The sequence below is a fragment of the Gasterosteus aculeatus genome, chromosome X, assembly GCF_964276395.1.
Source record: "Gasterosteus aculeatus chromosome X, fGasAcu3.hap1.1, whole genome shotgun sequence".
NCBI lineage: Eukaryota > Metazoa > Chordata > Actinopteri > Perciformes > Gasterosteidae > Gasterosteus > Gasterosteus aculeatus.
In genome coordinates, this window is record NC_135698.1 from 17,778,881 (window position 1) to 17,801,580 (window position 22,700).

General features: G+C 43.1%; 5 protein-coding genes across 9 annotated transcripts; 1 reads left to right on the forward strand and 4 right to left on the reverse strand.

Moving 5' to 3' along the window:
- Positions 1–855: 855 nt before the first annotated feature.
- api5 (apoptosis inhibitor 5) lies at positions 856–6,673 on the reverse strand. The gene is made up of 14 exons (XM_040162280.2): positions 6,298–6,673; positions 5,400–5,561; positions 5,171–5,264; positions 4,865–4,930; positions 4,475–4,626; positions 4,018–4,224; positions 3,790–3,894; positions 3,189–3,278; positions 2,881–3,062; positions 2,679–2,772; positions 2,526–2,582; positions 2,254–2,333; positions 1,739–1,881; positions 856–1,474 (listed from the first exon to the last, which is right to left on the reverse strand). Exons 1-14 carry the CDS (start codon positions 6,367–6,369, stop codon positions 1,395–1,397), a joined length of 1,584 nt encoding a protein of 527 aa, XP_040018214.1. The 5' UTR covers positions 6,370–6,673; the 3' UTR covers positions 856–1,394.
- A 572-nt stretch (positions 6,674–7,245) lies between these two features.
- Positions 7,246–12,512, reverse strand: samm50 (SAMM50 sorting and assembly machinery component). 2 transcript variants are annotated; one of them, XM_040162282.2, is made up of 15 exons: positions 12,334–12,512; positions 11,242–11,352; positions 11,000–11,101; positions 10,830–10,917; positions 10,642–10,748; positions 10,392–10,522; positions 10,130–10,217; positions 9,627–9,755; positions 9,351–9,422; positions 9,176–9,262; positions 8,787–8,857; positions 8,473–8,540; positions 8,234–8,389; positions 7,950–8,091; positions 7,246–7,429 (listed from the first exon to the last, which is right to left on the reverse strand). In XM_040162282.2, the coding sequence occupies exons 1-15, from the start codon at positions 12,352–12,354 to the stop codon at positions 7,384–7,386; spliced, it is 1,419 nt and encodes a 472-aa protein (XP_040018216.1). In that variant the 5' UTR covers positions 12,355–12,512; the 3' UTR covers positions 7,246–7,383. The 2 variants fall into 2 exon arrangements, with proteins under 2 accessions (XP_040018216.1, XP_040018217.1); XM_040162283.2 differs by having other exon boundaries at positions 8,234–8,380; positions 12,334–12,511.
- Positions 12,513–12,664: 152 nt separating this feature from the next.
- Positions 12,665–13,973, reverse strand: efcab10 (EF-hand calcium binding domain 10). The gene is made up of 4 exons (XM_040162287.2): positions 13,816–13,973; positions 13,279–13,434; positions 12,960–13,050; positions 12,665–12,855 (listed from the first exon to the last, which is right to left on the reverse strand). Exons 1-4 carry the CDS (start codon positions 13,916–13,918, stop codon positions 12,810–12,812), a joined length of 396 nt encoding a protein of 131 aa, XP_040018221.1. The 5' UTR covers positions 13,919–13,973; the 3' UTR covers positions 12,665–12,809.
- A 274-nt stretch (positions 13,974–14,247) lies between these two features.
- Positions 14,248–16,436, reverse strand: uqcc6 (ubiquinol-cytochrome c reductase complex assembly factor 6). 2 transcript variants are annotated; one of them, XM_040162289.2, is made up of 3 exons: positions 16,319–16,436; positions 14,797–14,916; positions 14,248–14,703 (listed from the first exon to the last, which is right to left on the reverse strand). In XM_040162289.2, exons 2-3 carry the CDS (start codon positions 14,902–14,904, stop codon positions 14,584–14,586), a joined length of 228 nt encoding a protein of 75 aa, XP_040018223.1. In that variant the 5' UTR covers positions 14,905–14,916; positions 16,319–16,436; the 3' UTR covers positions 14,248–14,583. The 2 variants fall into 2 exon arrangements, with proteins under 2 accessions (XP_040018223.1, XP_040018222.1); XM_040162288.2 differs by lacking the exon at positions 16,319–16,436 and adding an exon at positions 15,312–15,467.
- Positions 16,020–21,386, forward strand: LOC120808931 (G/T mismatch-specific thymine DNA glycosylase). 3 transcript variants are annotated; one of them, XM_040162286.2, is made up of 10 exons: positions 16,020–16,287; positions 17,404–17,747; positions 18,189–18,388; positions 18,512–18,581; positions 19,291–19,426; positions 19,557–19,639; positions 19,751–19,845; positions 19,921–20,092; positions 20,189–20,345; positions 20,936–21,386. In XM_040162286.2, coding segments are annotated over exons 1-9 (1,209 nt in total). In that variant the 5' UTR covers positions 16,020–16,285; the 3' UTR covers positions 20,296–20,345; positions 20,936–21,386. The 3 variants fall into 3 exon arrangements, with proteins under 3 accessions (XP_040018220.1, XP_040018219.1, XP_040018218.1); XM_040162285.2 differs by having other exon boundaries at positions 16,166–16,296; XM_040162284.2 differs by having other exon boundaries at positions 16,187–16,610.
- Positions 21,387–22,700: the final 1,314 nt, after the last annotated feature.

Sequence of the window (22,700 nt, forward strand, 5' to 3'; positions counted from 1 at the left end):
CAAATAAGTCACGATGTGAGAACTATTGCACTCAAAGCCAACGACCGATGGTACATTGTGGATTCGTTGTAGCCTTATTTCATTTTAGCAGTCACGGAAAGCAATACTTGGGTAATAGTGAAGGTTCAGTAGCACTAATCATTCTGGATCAAGAAAAGGAAGGTGGGGAGGATATTTCCTCTCTCTGCATCATTCGTATCAGTTCAACAACCCCAATAAGACACGATGGAAGCTTCAAGTGACTCGTTGGGTTGGGGATAAAAATAGATCTGGTTGCACAGAGAGGAAAACCCAGGACTAGAGCGCCTCCTGGTGGGAGACTCTGGAATCACAAGTTAATTTATAAGATTCTTGTTTATAGCTAATCTGAATACAGATGTGCAGTGTTGTTCATCCCCAACTTTATTTCTAATCAAATATAATGGATTCATTTGATTTTTTAGATAGAACATTTACAGAGATGTTTATCCTATGAATTGTATTCCAATTTAATTTAATTTGTTTGCAAGCAAGTCATTTTCTAATGTTCCCTTTGGAGGAATAAAACAATGAAAATGGAAATAAGTAAAAGTACAGTTGTATTGGAAATTATTTAAAACTTAATGTGAATGCTGTAAGAAGGGTGTTATGTTGGATCTTTTTTTGGGGGGCGGAGGGGGGCTGTAGATAGGAGTAAAAATAGACAAAGAAGAGGCAGGAAAGGAGAAATGGGACCAAATAGGGGGTGATTGGATCATCAGGACGACAGAATGGGCGAGGGAAAGGGATTAACATGCAAGTTAACAATTGTGTAGAGTGTTTAGTTTCCAACCGTACTGTAAACCTCTATACAAAACAAGTTCAAAGGACAAAAGGTTCATAAATCCATACAAGTTTATGATAAAGATCCAATGAAACATTTGAGTCATACAAAGTAGCATAGTTAGCCAATTCATCTTCTGTTCTAATAAAAAAAGAAACCATGATTAAATAAAAATGGTAGAAAGAAATGCAATTAACATTCCAAACAAGACTATGTTTATCTCCCTCTACAACAATCCGACAAAAATATTTACCAGTTACAACTTGGTAGTCTTTTGTTCCACAAAAATACACAGAATATTTTTAAAATGATGGGGGGGGACCAACATCTAGAGTTACGCTAACTATGCCCAGAAAATTACGGGGAGTAATTGTTGAAATGACTGAGCCCGATGTCTGACATTTTGACGACAGGAAACCAAAGCTCGCCCCTCCCGCCAAAAAATAAAATAAAATTTAAAAAAAAAAAAAAAAAAAGACGTGGAGACCAGTCAAAGACAAAAGTGGGGGTCAAATAGTCCGTCTTCCGCGGAAAAGATCCTGATGTGATGCAGTTCAATGAGCAGTGAGTACTGTACGCCTGTTTGTGCTTCTCAGTAGATTCGTCCTCTGCTCCTGTTGCCTCGACCTCCGAACCCTCGTCCTCGTCCGCCCCTGAAGCCGCCACGCTGCTCTGGAGTACAAAAAAATAAACAGAAAAAACAACCGATCAGCATGGAAATACAATATGCCCACCTATATTCAATTTTAGAGGCAGATGAGTTTCTACACCGTATCTTATTATAAAACGGTTTGACTGACGGCACATACTGCTGAAAAATACCATGTTCACATCACAAGATCACTTCATCACGCATATTCCCTTTGAAAGAATGTATTAAAATGATGCAATGGCGGCACAGTATCTAAAGTATGAAAGAACCACAGCGCTTCTCACCGTAGGTGAAATTGCCAATGGTCGCGCTGAACTTGCCACTCGGGGGGTTGTAGATCTGCCGCGCGTCCCTCCTCGGCTGAAGAGACACCTGCTTCTTTGTGCCGTCGGCAGCACCCATCTCCTCAGTGGAAGGGCGCTTGGGCCTGCACAGATGCACAGGAGAAAGCCGGTGAGGACTCGATGGGGCAGCAAGAACACACCGATGCTGTGCAGTTGGTGTACGACTGCTAAATAGGGTTGAGCGGTGGACGGTATAAGATTTCCGTATGGTATGAATTTCTCACGTACCGTTCATACCGGTGTTACGCCACAACAACAAGCTAACACGCTAACTTGCCGGCCAGTTGACCTGCCAGCTGCAAACAGCTAATTGGGGTAGCCGCGGTCCTTTTCGAGGTCAATGAATTAAGGCGTTTAACTTATATAACGGGATACCGTCGGAATCTAAATACCGTGATATGAATTTTTGGCCATACCGCACAGGCCTACTGCTAAATCAGCGGGAGCGGACTTACGCTACGGCCTCCGACTTCTGGATGGGTTTCCAGGACAGACTGACTGTGCTCTTGAATGACGGAGGGTTGTGGAAGAGATCCTGGGAAGAAATAGGAAAAGAGTTATTGGATACAAAGCAGAGTTTATATAGTATTGGTCTGATGTCTTCAAGCGAGCAGAAAAAAAAGAAGCAATCCTACAAAAAATCCTTTTACTTGGAATTATTACAGTGGATCTCATTTTTACCATGAGCACAAGCACCGCGACAAAACACAGGCTGAGAACGACTTACCTTGATAAGGACGTTGATGTTGTTGGTGATCTTCAGGGCCACCACTTTGATCTTATTCTGGCAACACAGACAATAGTTAGTCTCTGATATACATTCTACAGCGGGACCAGAGGCAACAGACAGTTTGCGTCATGTCTGCCGAGCGGCCGTTACCTCGTCGGTCTTCAGAGCGTCGCCTGACTTGCCCTGCAGTGCTACTCGCAGCTGTCTGATATAAACCTGCAGGCCTCTGGCAAAATACTGTAACCTGTTGAAATACAAAGCACATTCACTTCCGTTAGAAAATGACCGATAAGTTACTACCCCCGCCCCACCATGGGCTTTTATTTAACAAACTTCTCAGTGTGAGACTCACCTGATCTTGAAGTCTTTGAGGCGCTCAGCATCCACTTTCTCAATGAGGAAGTCTGGCAGCTTCTTGCCCAGCTGGTGGAAGCCGAAGAGCAGACACTCCACGTAGCTGAACTGCAGCTTGGGCTCCTCGCTGGCCGTGTTCTCTCCGTTCTCTGCTTCTTCTGGTGGCACAGGCATGAACTCCTACAGAAACAGGGAATAAACACGTACAATCATTCGGTTAGCTGTAATTTGCAGTCAAAAAACTGCAGATGTGTACTTTAAGTGACTTTCCACTTTACTCTAAACAACAGGGCCATCACTTCTCACCAGCAGCTTGGTAAACAGCATGTTGAGGTTGGGCTCCAGCTTATCCATGTCTCCACAGTAAGGACTCATCTCAGCCAGCAGCTTCAGCACCTACATACAGACACACACAGCTGAGCAGATCCCCTCACAGTGTAATGTGCATTGCTAATGAGAACTGCGTTGCGTGGTGCAGCTTAATGACCCATTAACAACGTGCAGTTGGCTGACATCTTTGACAGGTGGCTGCCACGCTGACTTTGTTTACTACTACAACCGATCATATAATGTCAGACATTAGGAGTATCGACCTCGCACATATTCATCAGGCCTGTCGGGATGGAAGTGCTGAATCAGGCTGAATAAATCCAGAATAGGGAAAGTAGTCGTTTGGTCTGAAGGCCACACTGGCATTTAAAACGACCAGTGATATTTGATTTAAATGTATTTATTGCCACGGACTAAGAGGCGGTCGAGAGGCGATAATCAGATCGGTGGAGGATTCTAAACACTTTATAGTTTAGAATAAAACGCTGCGCCATAACTGTTAATGATAGATCAATAAAGAACGGTTAGATGCAAGAATGTGGTGTATGCGTGATCAATAAATATATAAAGAACTTACCTCTAACTGGATATCCAGCTCAGCCACCGGACTTGTCAGGGCACTGAGGTTGGGCAGGACGTGTTCACAGAAGTAGGTTACAAAGCGCGTGGAATGGACATTTTTCTAGCAGGACAAAGAAGAGCATGATTGATTCCCCAATTTAATTACAACAAAATCATGAATAACATACATGTTTACCAATGAGATGTGTGTGCTTATCGATGGAGGCGCATCAGCGGTACTCACAGAGAAGAGGGGCAGGGCTTGGCGTGTGCACTGCAGCAGGCGGTCAACAGTGTCTGGGTCGGCTGGGTTGAGGGCCTGCTCCAGGAAGGCCTGCTCCACCACCAGCTCCACCAGCTGCTGCCGCCCGTTCACCGTCTGCAGCACCCGCAGGCCTGACACCACACGCATCAACAGCACAAATTCCTCTCCGGTCACGTCCTCCAGAACCTGCACAGGGGAGACCGGAAACCCGTCATCAACGTGTGCGGCTTTATACCAGTATCACAAATTTACAATGTTTTCTTATTTAATAAAAGAAAGTACAGATAAAAAGCCAATTAGTGAGAGTCCTCACAAACAAATGATCAAAAAGTTGATTAATGAGCACATCCCTCCCAGATTTAAGTCAGTCATATGGTGTGATTGATGTAGTTAAATGCAAACTGCCATCAAATATCAATATTCACTGTACGCTAACCTTCTTTGTCTCAGCAAAGACATAATCCTCCATCTCCTTTGTCATGACGTCCTCTGGCAGGGTCTTCAGTTTGGTGGACAGAAACTTGATGGCTCTTTCCCGCACGATGTCCTCTCCTTGCAGGATCTGAGAGAAGAGGCCTCCGAGGGTACCTGAGCAATTAAAGGCTCATTGGTTACGTGTTTTACAAAAAGCAGCATGGACAGTTACTAGAAACTAAAACTTAAAACAGCCCTTTAAAAACAGACCTTAACAGAAAATACATTTCACTATGGGATCTATGTATGGCATGAGAATAATTAATTCACTTTTCTGAAGTTCTAAACTTGGTCGGATAACAGACAAGTATAGAAGAGTTATTTTGGGTCAGTGGGGGGAGGAAACGCTTACCCTTAGCATCCATCTTGAAGATCGAAACAAGAGCTCCATTCACTTGGTTGAACTCTGCTGAATCATCTGAAGGCACACAACAAAAAAAATACATAATTAAAAAGGTAGGACTTTAAAAAACATTTTGAAAGACAAGACATCAATATACAAGTTAGACTGATGAGAAAAACTGGTATCCAACATATTATACAGACTTAAAAATACATCACGATATTAACAAAGGATCACAACAGCAGTGCAAGTAAACAACAAGTTGTTTGTATGAACAAAAAGATTATCAAAATCTTTATGTTTAGCTTCCAATACCTGTCTGAAGGAGCTGGGTGAGAATATCGGCAACTCTGAGGATGTTCTCGCCAGTTGCAAACCGCGGAAGCTCCTTGATGGCCTGCCGTCGGATCTGGACAAAGACAAGCACACATACATTGAATCCAAAAGCATCCTTTAGAATCTTTATGTGGTCATGTTTGGAAATGTAGTGGTGAACTCTTAAATCAACCGAGGAACCCGTCGAACCTGAAGTCTGAATACTCACCGACACGTCCTCGTCTTCACAGAGATCAAGCTGAGCATTGATGGCCGAGTCGGCCAGTTCTGGAAAGCTGCTGAAGAACTTTGGGATAAACTGGGCCGCTAGGCGCTTCTCCTTCGGGCCACTCTTCACTCCATTCAAGATTACTTGGTAGGCATCTTTGTGCTGCAGGGGAATTAAAAAACATTAAGACGTTCACATTAGACTCTTTACGAAACATACTAAACATCACATTATAATGACTCACTGGAACAATAGCGCTAAACGGTTTAAAAGTAATTTTCATAGGACATCGTGGTTACAGTTAAGTGTCATGTAGAAACGGCTGTACGTATGTTTACTACAGTCAGGTGGGAATGAAGAGAGTTGGAATAGGAGATATTCTGTTCTGGTGTCAGGATATAAGCGGGCCAGCGGCATTCAATTTGGCTTTCAAAATAAGTATACCGTTGGCCCCCCATTATGGAAAGATGCATTCATTTGCAAAAACTCTCAAAAAAGGACACATGTGGACCGAGTTGTAGTTGGTTTGGATTTGTCTCAGGACCAGAAAAACAAACAATTAAACCTGGTCTGCCACAGAAAGTAACCCAACTTGCAGAACTAGAGCCTGGTTTCTCAACTTCAAACGTGTGGCATGAATCGAAACTCATTTTGAGTCAAGTTAAAAGTAAACTATTCACCCAAATGCGTAAAGATCACAAAGCCCATAAACATCCAGCGGGTTAGGCCTTTGACATTAGCACGGTCCCTCGCTAGCTCGCTACAGTTAGCATAGCAGGCACGCAGCAACATTATTAGCTCATAAAAAAGTTGACGGTGATGGACGTGGAATAAGGTGCCATAGCGATGCAACGGAGCTTTATCAATGGCACAACATTAACAAGTTCGCCTAATGTACCTGACTGAGGTTGTCCTTAGCATCAGCAAGGACCCCGTAGCTCCGATAGAGATCCTCAATAGTGACCGCCATCAGCGTGTGTCCGGGCGCCCGCCGCTCGCAGATAAAACCGCCGATAAAACCTAGAGAATATATATCTTTTCCAGTTGTTTTTGCTCCGTTAAAGAAGGTTGTAGCGTAAACCACGCCGTATTATCGGGATGTATGGCTTTCGGAAAGGGGACGGGGAGAAACTTCTAAAATCCTGTGAATGAAAAGCCCTCCACGGTCGGTCTTTCCGCAGTGTGGCTTGCAGGCTAAATGCTACGGAACAATGAATCCGGGTCATGCGCGGGCCTAGCCAATCACCTGGAGACTCACGGCACACGTGACCACCAGTGTGCGCAGAACTAATACGCATTAAAACGGTTTACCAAATATTCAAATCAGAACGCTCTGGTCAAAATGTTTATACCGACAAAATTATTGTATTTATTGTACTATATTGACATTATTTGTATTATTTCGTCGTCCTACAGCGCTACGATATGTTTATGCTAGATGTTTCAATTTAAAATATGACTCTTGACTTTTGCATTGTATTTGTTGTTATGCAGCAAAACATCAACACACATGTCTTGTATTTGCAAACCTACTTGCCAATAAACTGTTTCTTATTCAGATTAAGCCGGTGTGGCAAATTTACAGGTATTGATATTGTTATGAAAGCTGATGAAAACTAAATAAAGTAAGTAAATCATTGACCCTAATCCCTAAATTCAGACCAATGTTTATCTAGCAATAGTGTTCACCTTTTAAAAGTATAATACAGACAGCTATTTGCTATTTATTCTCACGTTCGGTCACACCGGAGTAAAATCAAAAAAAAAAAAAATCTAAAATCTCTCAAGAACACATAATTTCACTTCTGACATCAAATGATAAACAGACAATACATCAAAACAAACAGTCGGTGCAAACACTTTTACTGAACTAATCAGTTCCAACAACCAATTATGTACAAGTCATTTCCTCTTCCAATAAAATGTTACTGACATAAAATGAATGTTGATATTATTGAAAGTTGCAGATCCACGTGATGTGGCTTTACAGGAACCGGATTCCTGCTCCAAACTGGACCCCGTCGCATATCCTACAAGGGACGGAGAAAATAAGTTGAAATTCATGTCAAAGGAAACCAAGAATCTAATTATATCCAATGCATGTTGAGGACACAATGTACATCAGACTTCTCCGGTTTGTACTGTACATGAGAGAGCCATGGAACAGCAGCTTCCTGCTCCTCATGCTTGTGGCAACGGCAAGAGAAAGAATGCTGCCGGCCAATATTCCAAATTCTGAAGCAGACTTCTCTTTGAGCAGGACTTGAACATCATAACAAACACACCAAGTCAAACAAAAGGTAAAGACAAACATTGGCCTCTAGGTGTATTTGAACCAAGAATAAAACTTTTCACTTGTATAGAACACAAGATGATGAGACCCAGCTGTTCAGGCAGGTTCAGTGGGATTGTTTGATATAATGTGTCCTTTCATGTCATTTATCCATTGCTTTCTATTTTCAGGGAAGCCAATGAGGTTGATCTAGTTCCTAAGGTGTCCATAAAAGAAAATCAATATACCCCAAAACGAAATAACCCAACCGGCCCTACCTGTCTCCACTCTGGACTCCCATGGGAATGCAGTAATTTAGCTCCAGTCTGGCAATGTTCCCCAAACGCAGCACAATGCCGAGTCCGTATGACCAACGGATGCATTCTGCAAGTTTCTTCAAATGTGCTTGTGGCCCCTCGCCTGAGTAAAAACAACAATTACAAGAAAATTGCAAAATCTTTGCAGCTCTGCTTTGCCCAATCAAGAGGCAACAGTCCAAATGTGGACTACACTATTATAGACTACTATTACAGAGGTGCTTGTTCTGTTTCCAACTACTCACCATAGTTGAGGTTACAGAGGTTCCCTGCATTGAGGAAGAAGTGTGTCCTAAAGAGGTCACCAAAGCCCCCCCTCCCTGGCCTGAAGGGTAGAGGCGTGTAGAGGTGGAGGCCTCCAGCCCAGTAGCCCTCTCCTCCCAGGTAGTCGCCTGCCATATCAGTAATTCCAGCACACAACCTTTCAATTAGCCATCAGACTTCAGTCTGGTTACCAAGCAAGTCCGCCAAGTTATTGTCTCACCTTCACTCTGTGGGCCCATACTGTACATACTGAATCCCCTGATGCTGGTGGGGCCACCTAGATAGAACCTAGGAGGTGCACAGAGACACCGAAAACAGAAATATGTATGATTAGCGTTCAGTGAAAACAGAAAAAGCAGTTTAGTTTGCACAAAAATGATACTTCCTTTCTCAGACAAACCTCAATTAAAATCTAACACACATAGATTATACAAATATATTTAAATTAAAATAAAATCTTCTGGATTGTCAAGACTTCAAACTCCTTTGGCCTTGTGGGTGATGGTCAAAGGGTGGTGCATTGTATTCTTGTACCTGTCTGCTATGCTTGTTGGCTTGTCGCCGATGGGCAGAAGCAAACCGCCCCACAGCGAGGCAGAAAGGACCTGAGGACAAAGCCAACGGTTAACCGTGGTGCACAGAACGTCATACAGAGTTGTTTTTAACATCAACAGCTTGCATCTGGCTAAGTAAGGACTACACTAAAGGGAATAAGGCTGCTCGTCATGAAGTAAAATCTTAACTAGAACCTCGAAGTTTGGCACATTAAAACTGCTTTAAGTCAAGGTTAATAACCCCCAAAAGCCTTTTTTTTCTTTGTTGAAACTCCCATTACATCACAACAGAAATCAAGTAGTCTCTTAAAATTAACAACCCGATCTTCATTTCCTAAATGGCTGAAAGGTAAAAAGGTGGAATCTCACCGAGTCCCAGAAGAGTGTTTTGTTGAGCTGTATCTCAAAGTCCTCCTTTAAGAAACTGGCGTCTCCGCCGGTGTAACCAGCAAGTTCCTAGACAACACCACACCAACGTCAACCTGGTGCACAAGGTTTGGCAACTTCTTTGAAAAAAAAAAAAAAAAAGTACTTAACCACAAACCTGATGGATCTTCAACAGGCCACCTTTCTTGGGAAGAATAGAGGAGTTTCTGGTGTCGATGACCATCGAGTGCTGGAAAACATGATGACATCGCTCACGCGTAAAAACACGGCGAAAGGTTTAAAATAAATCAATTTCCACGTGATTCCGTGGGTCCAGAATGCAGCTCCACTTCACGTCCCTGGCATCAATGAGCGATGAGCAGTTCTTGAGAACCCTTCAAAGCACACAGCGGTTTCAAAGTGAAATATTCAACATAAAATAAAAGACAAATACCGAAAGTGAGGACTTGAGGGAATGGCCGCTCTCCTCCCGGACGGCGAAGGAGGCGGTGCGAGCGAGACAACCGAGCTCCCTCCACACGCCCTCCCACTTCAGGGTTTGGTTGGTCTTCCATACGGGGAACTGGGGGAGGTAAATACGACACCAGCTTATTACTTTTGTCTATAATGATCTCATGCCCATGTGGATCCTTAAGACATGAGAAACATGATGGCTCTGTGACAGGCTCGTCTTGGTAGGCCTCAAATCATTATCCATCCATACATAAGTTCATGTGAGAGAAATACATTAACTATTTATTCATTTATTTCTAGGGAACAAAACTCCAACTCAGAACCGGACCTTATGGTCCGAAAATGAACATGTTGATCCCTTCCATTATGAAAATGTTCATCTCATTTAGTTCTTAAATGTCTCAATTCACTTTGTGCAGAGGATAAGAACCTTTTTAACTTCACAAATACAAAATACGCCAATAAATATAATCAGGTATTTACACTCAGTTCTCCGGAGATGCCTCGATCCGTCTCCCTCAGAGAACTCCATGGAAACTGACCCGTCACTTTGTACATGTTGAGCGCGATGCTGGAAGTGGAAAACCGAGGAAATTACGTGACTATGAATTATACCCATCTATACCATATCTTCACTCAGACACAACCCTAAGTCTAAAGTTCCAGGAGAGTCTGCCAATTTGCCAAAATATCTGTCTGTCGTATTTTAAGGCGATGTGTGTAAAGTGAGCGTCTTGCGTCTTACCTGCGTTCAAAGTTTCCTGGTTGGGGTTTGAAGAAAGAAAGGCCGTAGGATGTTTCTTTGGTGCCGTAGGAGAACTGGAAGGTCATTTTCTCCGCCCGCCCTAATGCATTGGGTAACTTCACGCCCAGTACCTGAAAATCAAAAGCGGGAGAGACAATCAGGGCTTCGATTGCTGAAGTCAACAGTGGAAATAATCTTCTCAGAAGGAAATGGAATCAGTCTGAAGGCAGCCGCCCCCTCTCAAGCTCACCATGCTTCCCTCGTTGTTTCCGACCATGGTGTTGTAGCTGCCCGTCATCCGCCTCAGCTCGGTGACTTCGAACGTCACGTCGAGGCCGTTGGGGAGAGCGTCCTCACCTGAAGAGCCAGTGGAATGAGTCATTAGAAACGTGCATTCATTTAAAAAAGTGCACCTGGGTAACCAGCGATAGACGGCACCTCTTGAAGTGTCGATCACAACTTCGACTTTTCTGAAGATGCCGAGACGCAGCAGCTTCTGTCGGGCTTCGTGAGATTTTCGCATCACCTGCACAACATTTTTTTTTAATGCAATCGAAAGCATGAATTAAAAGAGCATAATTAGAGCAGCCGTGTCAACGTGCACCTACATCGATCAAGTTCTTTGCCCGGAAGACTTCTGCGATTTCATAAGTCAGCAGGTCCTCTTTAGTTCTTCCGAGCCCTTCTATGTGCACTTGTTGTACAACAACCTGGAGAACAGAAGAGACGAACAGCAGTCGAAATATTTAGAACATCCGGAAACGGCTGTCCATGTCACAAACAAACAAAGGAGGACAATGTCACAAGCGAGAGTGCAGTTTAATTACTGCCTGGAACAAACGAAACCTACATTCTTGTTCTCAAGAACTTCTTGTTTTGGCTCATGCTCGATATCCGGAGCCTCGATGTCATCAGGTTGAACCCCGAGCTCGGGCCCTCGCATGGGCAGAGGGTCCAGGCTCTGCAACACAAAACAAGACAGAATACAAGAGAGACGGACAACACTGAGAGGAGTTTACATTACAGAACTACGGTGCAATACAGACGTTGGAAGTATTCTCCACAAAATTGAGGTGCCCGGCAGCAGAGCAGGGCTGCAATGATTCTTTTTGTTTTGTTTTACTATCGCTCAATGTGCTGATCAATTTATTTTATTTAAGACTGTCGAAAATATTCAGCACATTTTTTGCTCAAGATTACATTTCTAAATGTCTTCTTTACCGGTCAATATTAAACAGAGAAAATTAGGAAATTATTACTGAAGCCGGAGCATGTGATTGAGAGAAATGTATGCTTTCGAAAAAGTCATGGATGAGGCGACAATAATGATTTAATTAAGAAAATAGTAAACAGGTAAACAAAAACACAAATTGTGAAAAGAAAGCGGTCTTAGTGGAACATCAATAGGATAAATGTCTGCATTAAAAGGATAGAAAATAATAATAAAAAATAAATACAGCGAAATTGACAGGTTAAAAAAGTGTTATGAGCATGACAAAAACACAGAAGAGTCAAAATCATTGTCAAAAAACAGTAACCAAGCAATTAGTAATAAAAGTCCAAATAATTAGATGTTCCTTTTAAACATGTAACTTATTGATGGATTCTACTTTTAACGCTGGTCTTAGCTGCAGTCTTGTTCACTTGATGTGGACAAGAACAGTGTAAACAACACAAAGTGTGTACTTCAAAGTGTGCAACAGGACGACACACACTGCGCCACTAGCATCTCCGTCCTCCCCGCAGACGCTTTCTAACATTCCCCCGCAGAGCGTTACAAACCAACGCTGATTGATAAAGCAGTGTGGAAGTGTGAGCCCTGCTGGACCGGGGTCGGTGTTCCGTGAGGGCCTTTCCCCGCAGCACGGCCCGGTCCGGACCACCGAACGCTCCGGGAGGTCAAAGTCCCGGTCGGCGCCCCCCCCCCTGGAGGTTCTCTCACCCTGGCGTGGACGGTGCCCATGCTGAGCTTTGCTGGACGGTGTCTCGGTGGAAAAACGGACGACGCCTTACGTGGAAAAAGAAACGAGTACTTTAACCTACAAGTAACCGGAGAGAGGCGAGGAGGCTCCGTACAAGGCGGCGGCCATGTCACTTCCTGGCCACGCCCCCCTGCTGACGCGCATTCAACAGGGCGACGCTGCAAAGTGTGAATAACACATGGAGAAGGATGCACTGGAAAACTGTTGTTTTATATCACTATCAGGGTAAAGAGAAATAATGATTCAAACATAAATAAACTGTTGTATTGCACAACAAATATTGACAAAAAATGACTGACAGAAAAACACAGAGGCAGTTTAATAGAAAGTGAGTTCAATATACAAGCGCCACACGAATCCTCAAAAGCATCATCCAAACACATCTCAGCGCCATGAGTAAATAGTACATTGGCTCAAATCAACATTAAACCAAAGTTCACAGTTGTTCACATGTTGCTGAGCATCTCTGCATGCCTGCAATCCTGTAACAACAAAACATGACAACAATGGTCTTAATAACATGGTAAGTAGTAAGAAACACTGCTGAGTATTGGCGTAACGTTAAAGTTTTATAAGGTGCTCTTACGCTTCTGCAATGAAGGTCTCATGGGTTATTCTGTCTTCATTCACACCATCTGGGCATTCATTAATGGTTTGTATGCCCAGTGTGGTCAGAGCTGTGAGGAAAAATGCAAGTCCAAAGTGTAATTTTTTGTAATTCACTTGGTGAATTTAAAGCGTGTATGTCCCATACAAATAAATAGGCAACCACTATTGGTTTTTTGAATGCTTTAAAATCTTGTTCAATCCTTTTCATGAGCTTACAACTTGGTTGCTGGTATAAATCAATCACATATTCCATCCAGTTGAAAGTGTCAAACACAAGGTCCATGTCCAGTGCTTACCATGCTTGTATTGGGCAAAGTTGATGTATTTTTGCTTAATGGGGTCCAGTAACCCAAAGACTGTATCCAGGTCGTCATTGTTAAACAGACTGGGCCCCGTTTTACCACTTTGCTGAGATAACTCCAGCTGCTCCACAAGAAACTCTCTGGGATTCTCTAAATGGAGGAATAAGTCACCAATTCAGGTTAAATGACTCAACACTAAGCAGATAAAATATATGAAGTCAGAGCAAACATTTCAAATGAACAAAGAGCTGCACGAACAATATAGTATTTTGATGGACAACAAAGAACAGTATGTGTGTGTGTAAGCAAAATAGCTCTAACAACTTAATCAGCGAATAGTGTGTGAGCTTAACATATTTCCATCGTTTCCACGTAGCAACAGAAGTACTATGAACTGCACAGATGCTATAAAACAACTTAAATAGTTCGGCTTAATTAGTGTCTGACAATCGAACTGATCATGGAGTTAGCCGGCTAACTTGTCCCGCGTGGACCTGTTATTTTCCTCGCGGGGGGTGTTGTGTCTCTGACCGGGTCTGTGGAAGAGCAGCATGCTGTTCAGGTTCTCCATGAGCTCGAGCAGTTTGTGTTTCTGCACGTAGTCAGCGGCGTCCTGCTCCCTCTGCGACGCCATCTTTTCCGCTCGACTTTTCGCTTGTTGCTAGGATACGCCGACACCCAACTGACACGCGCGCGCACACACGAGGCTCCTCAATAATGCAGACATCCGTTGCGGGCCGCTTGGTCATCAGATATTAATGTTTCACTACTGAACCTCTCCGCTGATGTTTTAATGTTGCTTTCTTTTCTCTGACCAACAGTCCAAAAACCTACAAAACTGTTGAATTGACAATACAATAAAAATAGGCATTGCATTTTTAATTTTCAATAAGCTGTAAATATCACAATTGTTGATGATTAAATAATACAGCGATAACTTTTAAAACAAGTAACGACAGAAGCTTAGTGTGATATCTTTATTTCAGAGAAAAGCGTCTCCTAGAGGAGAGAACAATCAAAAGATACACTTTTGATAGAATTATCAAATCATGTCAGTTCACGTGTTCATGAAGCATTACCTTACTTCACCGCTTGATCTGAAGATATGAATGCATTAGAAAAATGAAGATACGGATACCAGTGGCTGAATAAACCAGATGATCTCGATCCCCGTAGGATCCCTTATCGCGATTGTGTTTGCTTCATTGAAAGCAAACACCAAGATCCATTTTTAGATGTCCTGTCGCTGCTGGACCAATAAAGTGTGTGTCCATCAGACAGAGGACGTAGAATTCCACATTAGTCCACCTTTTGTTCTGCTTTAAACTGCTGTAACGCAGCAGTAGCTTCCTCTCTGACTTTGTAGCCAAGCAGTTCTGTCTTAAGCTCCCCGGGCTTCGGCGGGAGCTCTGGTATACTCTGAAAAATAAAAGACATCAGAAAAAACACATTTAGCATTTGAAAAGAATGAAGACAAAAAAGCAGACATGTGAGACAATGTGTGTCCTTCACCAGATCGGGTAGGTAGTACTGGTGGACGGCCTGTGCCCCCGCAAACATGGCCAGCATACTGGCCCCTAACATCCTCAGGTAACGGGGCCAAGACACACCTGCTGGCATCTTCACAGACGTCTGGGGGGGGTTAAGAGGTAAACAAACCAAGTGATAAGCAAGAAAGGATCATGTCATGTTTTGTTCATCCGGTCCCTCTTTTGTTAAGATGCAAAGTCAAAACATGGTTCCAGATATCTACAAGTGCTGTTCTCTACTTACTTGAAAAAGACTCATAATCAGAGCTATGCCCCATGTTGTTTGATCATAGGTCTACGTTGCAATTAGGGTTATCTGGCTAAAAATATAATTCAATGAGGTCCACTGTTATACAAACAAATAGCGTCAGTGTGTAACCACTTGATCAGCAAATCCAGTGAGGATGCTAACCTTGTTAGCCGTGATGTAATGTTAGAATAGAAAACAATATATGATAATATATTTAAAGACAGAAACTGAGGCTAGTAGGACCTTACCTTGTTTAACCCACTGCCGTTAAATAAAAGAGTGCAATATGAAATTAACTTTCACCATAGTAGAATCCAAATGCCTGTCATTGGGACTCGCACGCAGGTCATGCTGTTTAGCTAACACGGAGATAAAAAAAAAGAAGTAGGAGGTCTCACTCGGTCTCTATTTACTGATACCACACAGTTTATATCCTTCCGCCGTGTCCCGTCACATGTTTGATCATTCATGGGTTCTGGTTTAAGGTGAATTTCTTGTTTAAGGGGTATATTAATGCTTTTTCAGCTTGAATGATCTTTCTATCACACCATTGTAAGGCTGCTTGTTGATGCATGGCCAGCTAGCTACACGTTTAATCTTTTAGCTTTCATTTGAAAAGCTCCCCTCGCCAGCCACATACTCCGTGTGGTAATATATATTTAATTTACATTGTTGTGCCAATCAAAGATGAGTACATTTGACAATGTACGACAAAACAGTAAATAATAGCTTGGATAATCATCTGGAGGGCTCAAATAGGGAGTTTTCATCCTTTGCGTATCTTTCACTGATCCTTTTTCTAACTTGGAGTGGTGCACGTTAAGTAAACATGCCATCTTTGGCTGCCTTGTTCGTCTGCAGTGTAAATCTGGGCTGTGTTTTCATACATACAAGATTTAGCGCCATCTAGAGGTAGTTTCTACGAACTTCAAACGGTCCTTCGACAATACACTGTAATCCAATGATGTTAAAATACAATAAAATGATGGGTAATATTTTACTGTAATCGTCGTTCATTTCTTGTAATAATAAACTTGAAAAACAGTATTAAATATCTCAAATTATAATTTTTAGTTGGAGGCATGCAGTACCCCTCCTGGCCAGCAGGCGGCGGTAAGCCTTCACTCGACCTGCGCTAAAGGAATCATTAAGCGTTTAAATGGTCTTTGTTTTGGGAGGATTGCCAGCCCCCAGTCTTCCTATTTGAAAACTAAAGAACAAAATGTATGACAGGTACGGTAGTTCCCTCAAATACCTTTGTGTCTCGTTAACCCAGAGGTGGCTCGCGGTCTGAAGACGTCTGTGGAACCGCGTAGCGTTGTTAGCTAACTGTTAGCTAAGCCTTCCATCTTCTTGTAGCCGCGTCCATAAGTCTTCTTTGTGTACCGTATGTGCTGCAAACTCCACACAGCTCACATCTCCAGTGTGTGTTGACGCTTTTTTTTGGCAGCAGAATGAATGATAATGTATTGAAATAAGTCAACAGTTAAGATGGAAGAAAACCAGTATACATCACTGACGGTACCCACGGATTATTTTCAGCAGTGGTGAGTTGGTGCTGGAGGTGGCAGGTCGTGGAAAACTTCTCATGTTATCTCCCTGACGTCTTCATTTTCATGCATGAGATAGAGAGGAAAAAAAAGAAATAGCATTTGACACACGACACCATACATCCTTGTATTCCTTGTATTTAGACTTGTACCAAGTGGCAGTGTAGTTATTAAGGGTGATAACCATTTAACAATACAATCAATACTATATATTTGATTAACTTGCAATAGTAACCTTGATGATATTGCATTATATGTACTCTGTAGCTGGTTTGATAAATGTACATCATATTTCTTATTATCTGACTCGTTACTGAACAGTTATTACACCAGTTGCTACAGGCATCATGCACACTCCTGCCGTGATGAACAGAACCATGCAAGAGGCTCTGGACCTGTAGTGGACTTCCTCTCCTTCCACCGTCACAATTTGGTCGTGGTCGGTCTTCCCCGAGCGCACAACAAAGTCTGTGTTAAACCGACCTGGATGCAATAAGTGTTGTACGTGAGAGGCTCAGGAAAAATAAAAAAAGCAAGTAAAAGTACTGTCAGAGCTGAATGAAATGCAGAGAATACAAACAGGTGTATATCAGCGCATGTGTGTTTGTAAGTATCGTGTCTTGTAAGTTTGCCTCAGCCACTTCTCCACGCACCCCATCGAGCACCAGACATAGTTTGTCCTTTCTTGCTTTGTCGGGATCCTGTTTAATTTCTTCTCCCTTTTCCTTCTCTTTTTAAATTTGACCTTCCTCCTCATCTCGTCTTCGGTTGTGCACCCTCTGTTTTCTAGGTACCAGTCCAGCCAGCAGCACCCCGAGGCGCAGCATGTGATGTCTTATCACAACATGGGCCACTACGCAGAAGGGCCCAGAGATGACCTCGTAATGGCCGAGCTGTCTGTCCACCGGGAACCGCCCGTCTACCAGGAACCTTTTTACCAGAACTATAACCCCCCGACCCAAAATCACTACCAGGACCTGAGCTACCAGCCGCACGCCAGGGAGCAGCAGCAGCAGCAGCAGCATGAGCAGCAGCAGCATCCTGCACACCTGCACCACCCTCAGCACCAACATACAATACAGCAGCTGGAGCCGAGTGTTCAGCACCAACCTCAGCCGGCTGCCCCTTCCCAAGGTAGGGAAGAGGTGATTGATCCGAGTATTCACCAGAGCTCCATTTTAACGTGGCAGCAGGGGATTTCTGTCCACGTTGTATCTCGAACGACCCACTACCAATTACAATGCGTATGTTGTTTATTACGCCATTATTGTTACAACATGTTTTACTTTACACGTTTCAAATCAGAACGAGTTTCACTTTCCAACCCCACTTTGTCGTGTGTGCTAAAATAATAGCCTTACCTCACTATTATCTGTAATAGCACATACCTGGTAAGGCAAGGAAGTGGCAAACAGCATTCATAGATATATTCATCCCTAAACAAACCGTTTGATACGAACTAATATCAAAGGGTTAAGAAGTCCACCATGCCAACATGATCCTACCCAATTTGAATGCAAGAATGAAAGGCTCATAAATCCTTTTGGATCTACATTTTCCTCCTCTCTGTCCTAGCTGCGACGCCGGTGAAGAAGAAGAGGGGCCGACCGCCGAAGCAGCCGGCCGAGGACGGCAAGACGCAGGAGGGGGAGAATGAGGTCGAGGCCGCGAAGAAAGCCAAGAGGGCTCTCAACCGCTTCAACGGCATGTCGGTGGCTGAGGTTATGGCCAAAACCCTCCCCGACGTCATCACCTACAATCTCGACATTCTTATAGTGAGACTTTTCCATTTTTGCAAGTGGTGAATGGGTTTCAATTGTACAGAAAATATTTAGACACAAACAAACATGTCATTTTCCCGTCTGTTGCCATGGTAACACTTTCATGCTTCTCCTCAGATTGGAATTAACCCAGGACTATTGTCAGCCTTCAAAGGACGCCATTATCCGAACCCAGGAAACCATTTCTGTGAGTGGAAATCCAGTTTCACGATTGACTGCAGGAAATAAACCCCGTCCTTCGTCTTCCGTCACTACAAACAGCTCAGATCTGTTCAGACTTATCATTTCAAATCCATGCGATGGCATTTAAAAAGGTCCAGATACTTCAATGCATCTGAATTACAAAGAGGTTTCATGAAATTATTTGTTTTTCATGTGTAGCTGTGGAAATGTTTTTTTTTTCAGCATTTAAACTCCAGTGATTCACTGCAACCAGCAGAGAATGAGCAGAAAGAACAGTTTTTCTTCATAACGTTGACGTTTATTAATGTTAACATTCATTCTAACATTCATGAGGTCAATAGAAAATGTATAAATGACGATGATGATGTTTACAAATTTACCACTTATTTATCACCAAGTTTTTTTGACCGACAGGTTTTCTCAAAAGGATTTACATAAACTTTTCTAAAGTATAACACGATCACCATTGTTTCTTCTTTTTTCATCTTTTTTTTTGCGCCCCATTCATTGTTGTTCTGATATACAATGTTTTAATATAAAAAAACTCCGTCTACCACAAAGTTATGCTTGAAAACGAACCCGCTGAAATAATTCAGTAGACTCAGCGAAGCAACAACAACCTAAAACCCCTCAAAATATTAAAACGCTGTTCTGGGTGTGGCTAGCCGACCTGGCAAACTAAATGTTTGACTCCTTTCTTCTTTCCCCTCCAGGGAAATGTCTGTTTCTCTCCGGTCTAACCGACGAGCAGCTCAACTTCATGCACGACCAAAGTCTGCCGGAGAAATATAGCATCGGCTTCACCAACATGGTGGAGAGGACCACGCCCGGCAGCAAGGACCTCTCCAGGTGAATATCAAGAAAATTGCATTGAACTTCTAAGCTGGAAATTCAGCAGCATTGCAACAGTGGAGTTCCAAAAAAGTCCCTGGAAACAAACATAGATAATGTTCATCTGGTTCTGTTTTTTTTGGCCCAGCAAGGAGATTCGAGAAGGAGGTCGACAGTTACTTGACAAGCTGCAGAAGTACAAACCGTTAATAGCAGCTTTTAATGGAAAAGGTACACTTATTGGAGCAGCAAAACGACTGAACTTTGAAGCGTTTCGGAGGCTTATTCATAAAGCCATTGGGCGAGGTGAGCAGCGCGTTGACATTTTGTTGATTTCTTCAGGCATTTACGAAATCTTCTGCAAAGAAACCTTCGGGGTGAAGGCAAAGAATCTCGACTTTGGCCTGCAGCCGTACAAAATCCCAGAAACTGAAACGGTACGTTGAAAAAGCGCCTCCGTCCCTCTCAGAATGAACAACCAGCACGCTCACGGCGTACTTCACTCCCCGCAGGTCTGCTACTTGATGCCGTCCTCCAGCCCTCGCTGCGCCCAGTTCCCCCGCGCGCAGGACAAGGTTCACTTCTACATCAAGCTGAAGGAGCTGCGGGACCAGATGAAAGGCCTGATGCCCAAGGTTGAGGTGGAGGAGACGCAGTACTCGTTCGACCTGCACTTAGCAAAAGGTGAACGGTCAATTTCAGCCTCTTTTATGTCTATTTGTACCGACGTTCACGTCTCTTAGGAAGATCTAACCCCTTTACGCTTCCTTGGTTCTGCAGAGGACGCTAAGAGGATGGCAATCAAAGAGGAGCAGGTGGATCCAGAGTACGAAAGCTGTGCCGAGGTGCGTGGGGACGCGAGGCAAAGCAGCAACTCCACCAACTGAGAGAGGCCGAGGGGAGGGGAGCGAAAGGGCCGGTCTGCAGTAGCACACAGGTAGTGAAGTCGCCACGTCGTTCTCAGCAGAGTCAGACTGAACCGGATGGAATTGCAGTTTCAGGAGAATAAACTCGTAAAAGTAAAAAATTACCACAACCCACTTTGAGAGATTGCTAGCATCTATTTGGAGGTCTAAACAGGAAGGCAGTCCAAGCACTCAAAGATCCATAACCAACCAGGAAGAGAATGTACAAAACAAAAGAATGCCTTTTTATAAGTTAGCAAATGGGTCAACAAGTTACAAACACAAAGGGGTTCGTCTGCGTATTTCACAAACGGGAAATCCATGCACGCCGGTTTTAATATTTCCACCGGCGGAAATATTAAAAACCCTACATTGGTTAGATACCCTGAGCATGTTGGCTGCCTTGAACAATTCAGCCGCTTTTCTACGTGCTTCCTAAAAGCTTTTCTAATATTTCCTTTCTTGTTGATTGTTATATTTTGGAGTGCACGGGTCACACTGAGCTCATTTTCAAATGTAACAGTCTGTTGATCTGCTTAAAAGCACGCTTGTAAAAACAACGACCTGAGCCTTCCTCGAGGTGCCGATGGTCCAATTATAACATCGTTTTGGTGGTTTCCAGAACGGCGCGGCTCATCTTCTCGGTTTGCTCTGCGGCGTCTCGCAGAAATGGACTTTCAGCGGACGACGCGGGAGCGCTGCACCCGGAGAGGTTCGCTGAGCAGACACCGGATATCAGCTGTGCAAGTAGCATGACGCATCAACGAGGGCGAGAAGCCTTCTGATGACGCCGCAACTAAAGAGAGGTCCTTCCTCCTGAGGCCTCGCGCTGAGACGCACAAGAGAGGAAGTGCCCGGCGCGGTTACATTTTCTAACTCTCAAACAGACTGCATGTTTTTGGTGTCATTTTTTATCACTATTTATTGCATTTTGTATGGTACACGTGTCCAGTGACTTATTTTTGTATTTTGAAAGAACGACATTTTATGATTTATCAGCTGTAAAAATAGGTAATTGTACACGGGAGTTTCTAATCAATAATTACAGAGTTATTAAATCTCTTCTAAAGCTGGTTACGTTTATTGTCTCATTTTCAAAATCACAAATGCACAACCCGTGGAAAGAGTGCAAAGCTTAATTTTGTCATTGCAATGAATCTCCCAGCCTGGAGCCGGGGCAGATTAATCGAGGGCGCCGCCTGGTGCGAAGCGATCAGGATTTACAGTGTACACAGTGTGCAGTGCTTTGCAGCACTGCAGGGGATATCAGGTTAAATATGTTCTCCTAGAATAATTATTCTTGTTGATGTTCCAGCATTGAGTAAGTAAACCACCAACATTATTGCATTTGGTCCTGTTATCATCATCAGGAAGAATTTTACAGATCACTCGTTCTCTGTGATTAATATCTACTATGAGATCATCTCTCCAAGCATTGAGTCTACGGTGTTGATTACATAAATTTAAACTTGGAGTGCTCCCATGTGTCAGGGAGGGCTCCTCTAATGACGGACGTATGCGTATTTGAAGGGACTTAAAGAGATTCTTTCTTAAAGCCAAAGGCCAAATGTACAAGTCAATTATTCAAACCTTTGCGAGCCCGTTGTTTGCATCCACCAGCTCCACTGCTCACCCGATCCCAGTGCTGTAATCAAGCAGAGACTCAAGCAGGAGACCGAGGAGCACAGGGGTAGTGACAGGCAACGATCCGACACCCATCACGATGTAAACACAGAGGTGTAAATAAACCAACGTGGGGAGGAGAGGGTTGTTACCTGGAACTGAATGCTCCTGCTGGGATCAAGCAACGTTTTGTTTAAGTATGAAGACTTGAAATGATGAATGTACCAAATGTAAACCATAGTTTGGAGTTTTATTACCTCTTTTTTTAAGATGGTCTGGTCGGTATTTATTCGTGAACAGTCATTTGTTATATTTGTGAGCAGTGTTGTGGGTGATGATGACAAAGATGAAGAATGTTTAAACTTACAATTCAAATGTTAGTTGATTAATGCGTTTACCGTGTTTGCAGTAATATGTTACATGTTGAAACAACTGGAGAAACTAACTGGAGAAGCAATGCTAAGCTGCAAAGTGGAGTTTAACACACTTTATGACCCCTAACCAGCACTCATCTGGTCAAAATGTATCTCTCTCTCAGAAACACACAAACACACACAATTGACCAACTGGGAATGAAAGAATGAAGGAAAATCATTAATTAATGCAAAATAACATACCAGTATCAATTGATAGGATAGAGTTTAACACTGTCAGGAAGTTTGCTTTGTTGGTTTTGTAACCTCTATTTAACCCATGGACTGATTCCTCAAGACAATCTTTTTCCAAGTGAATTTGATTACAACTGCTAGTAAATTAGTCATCAT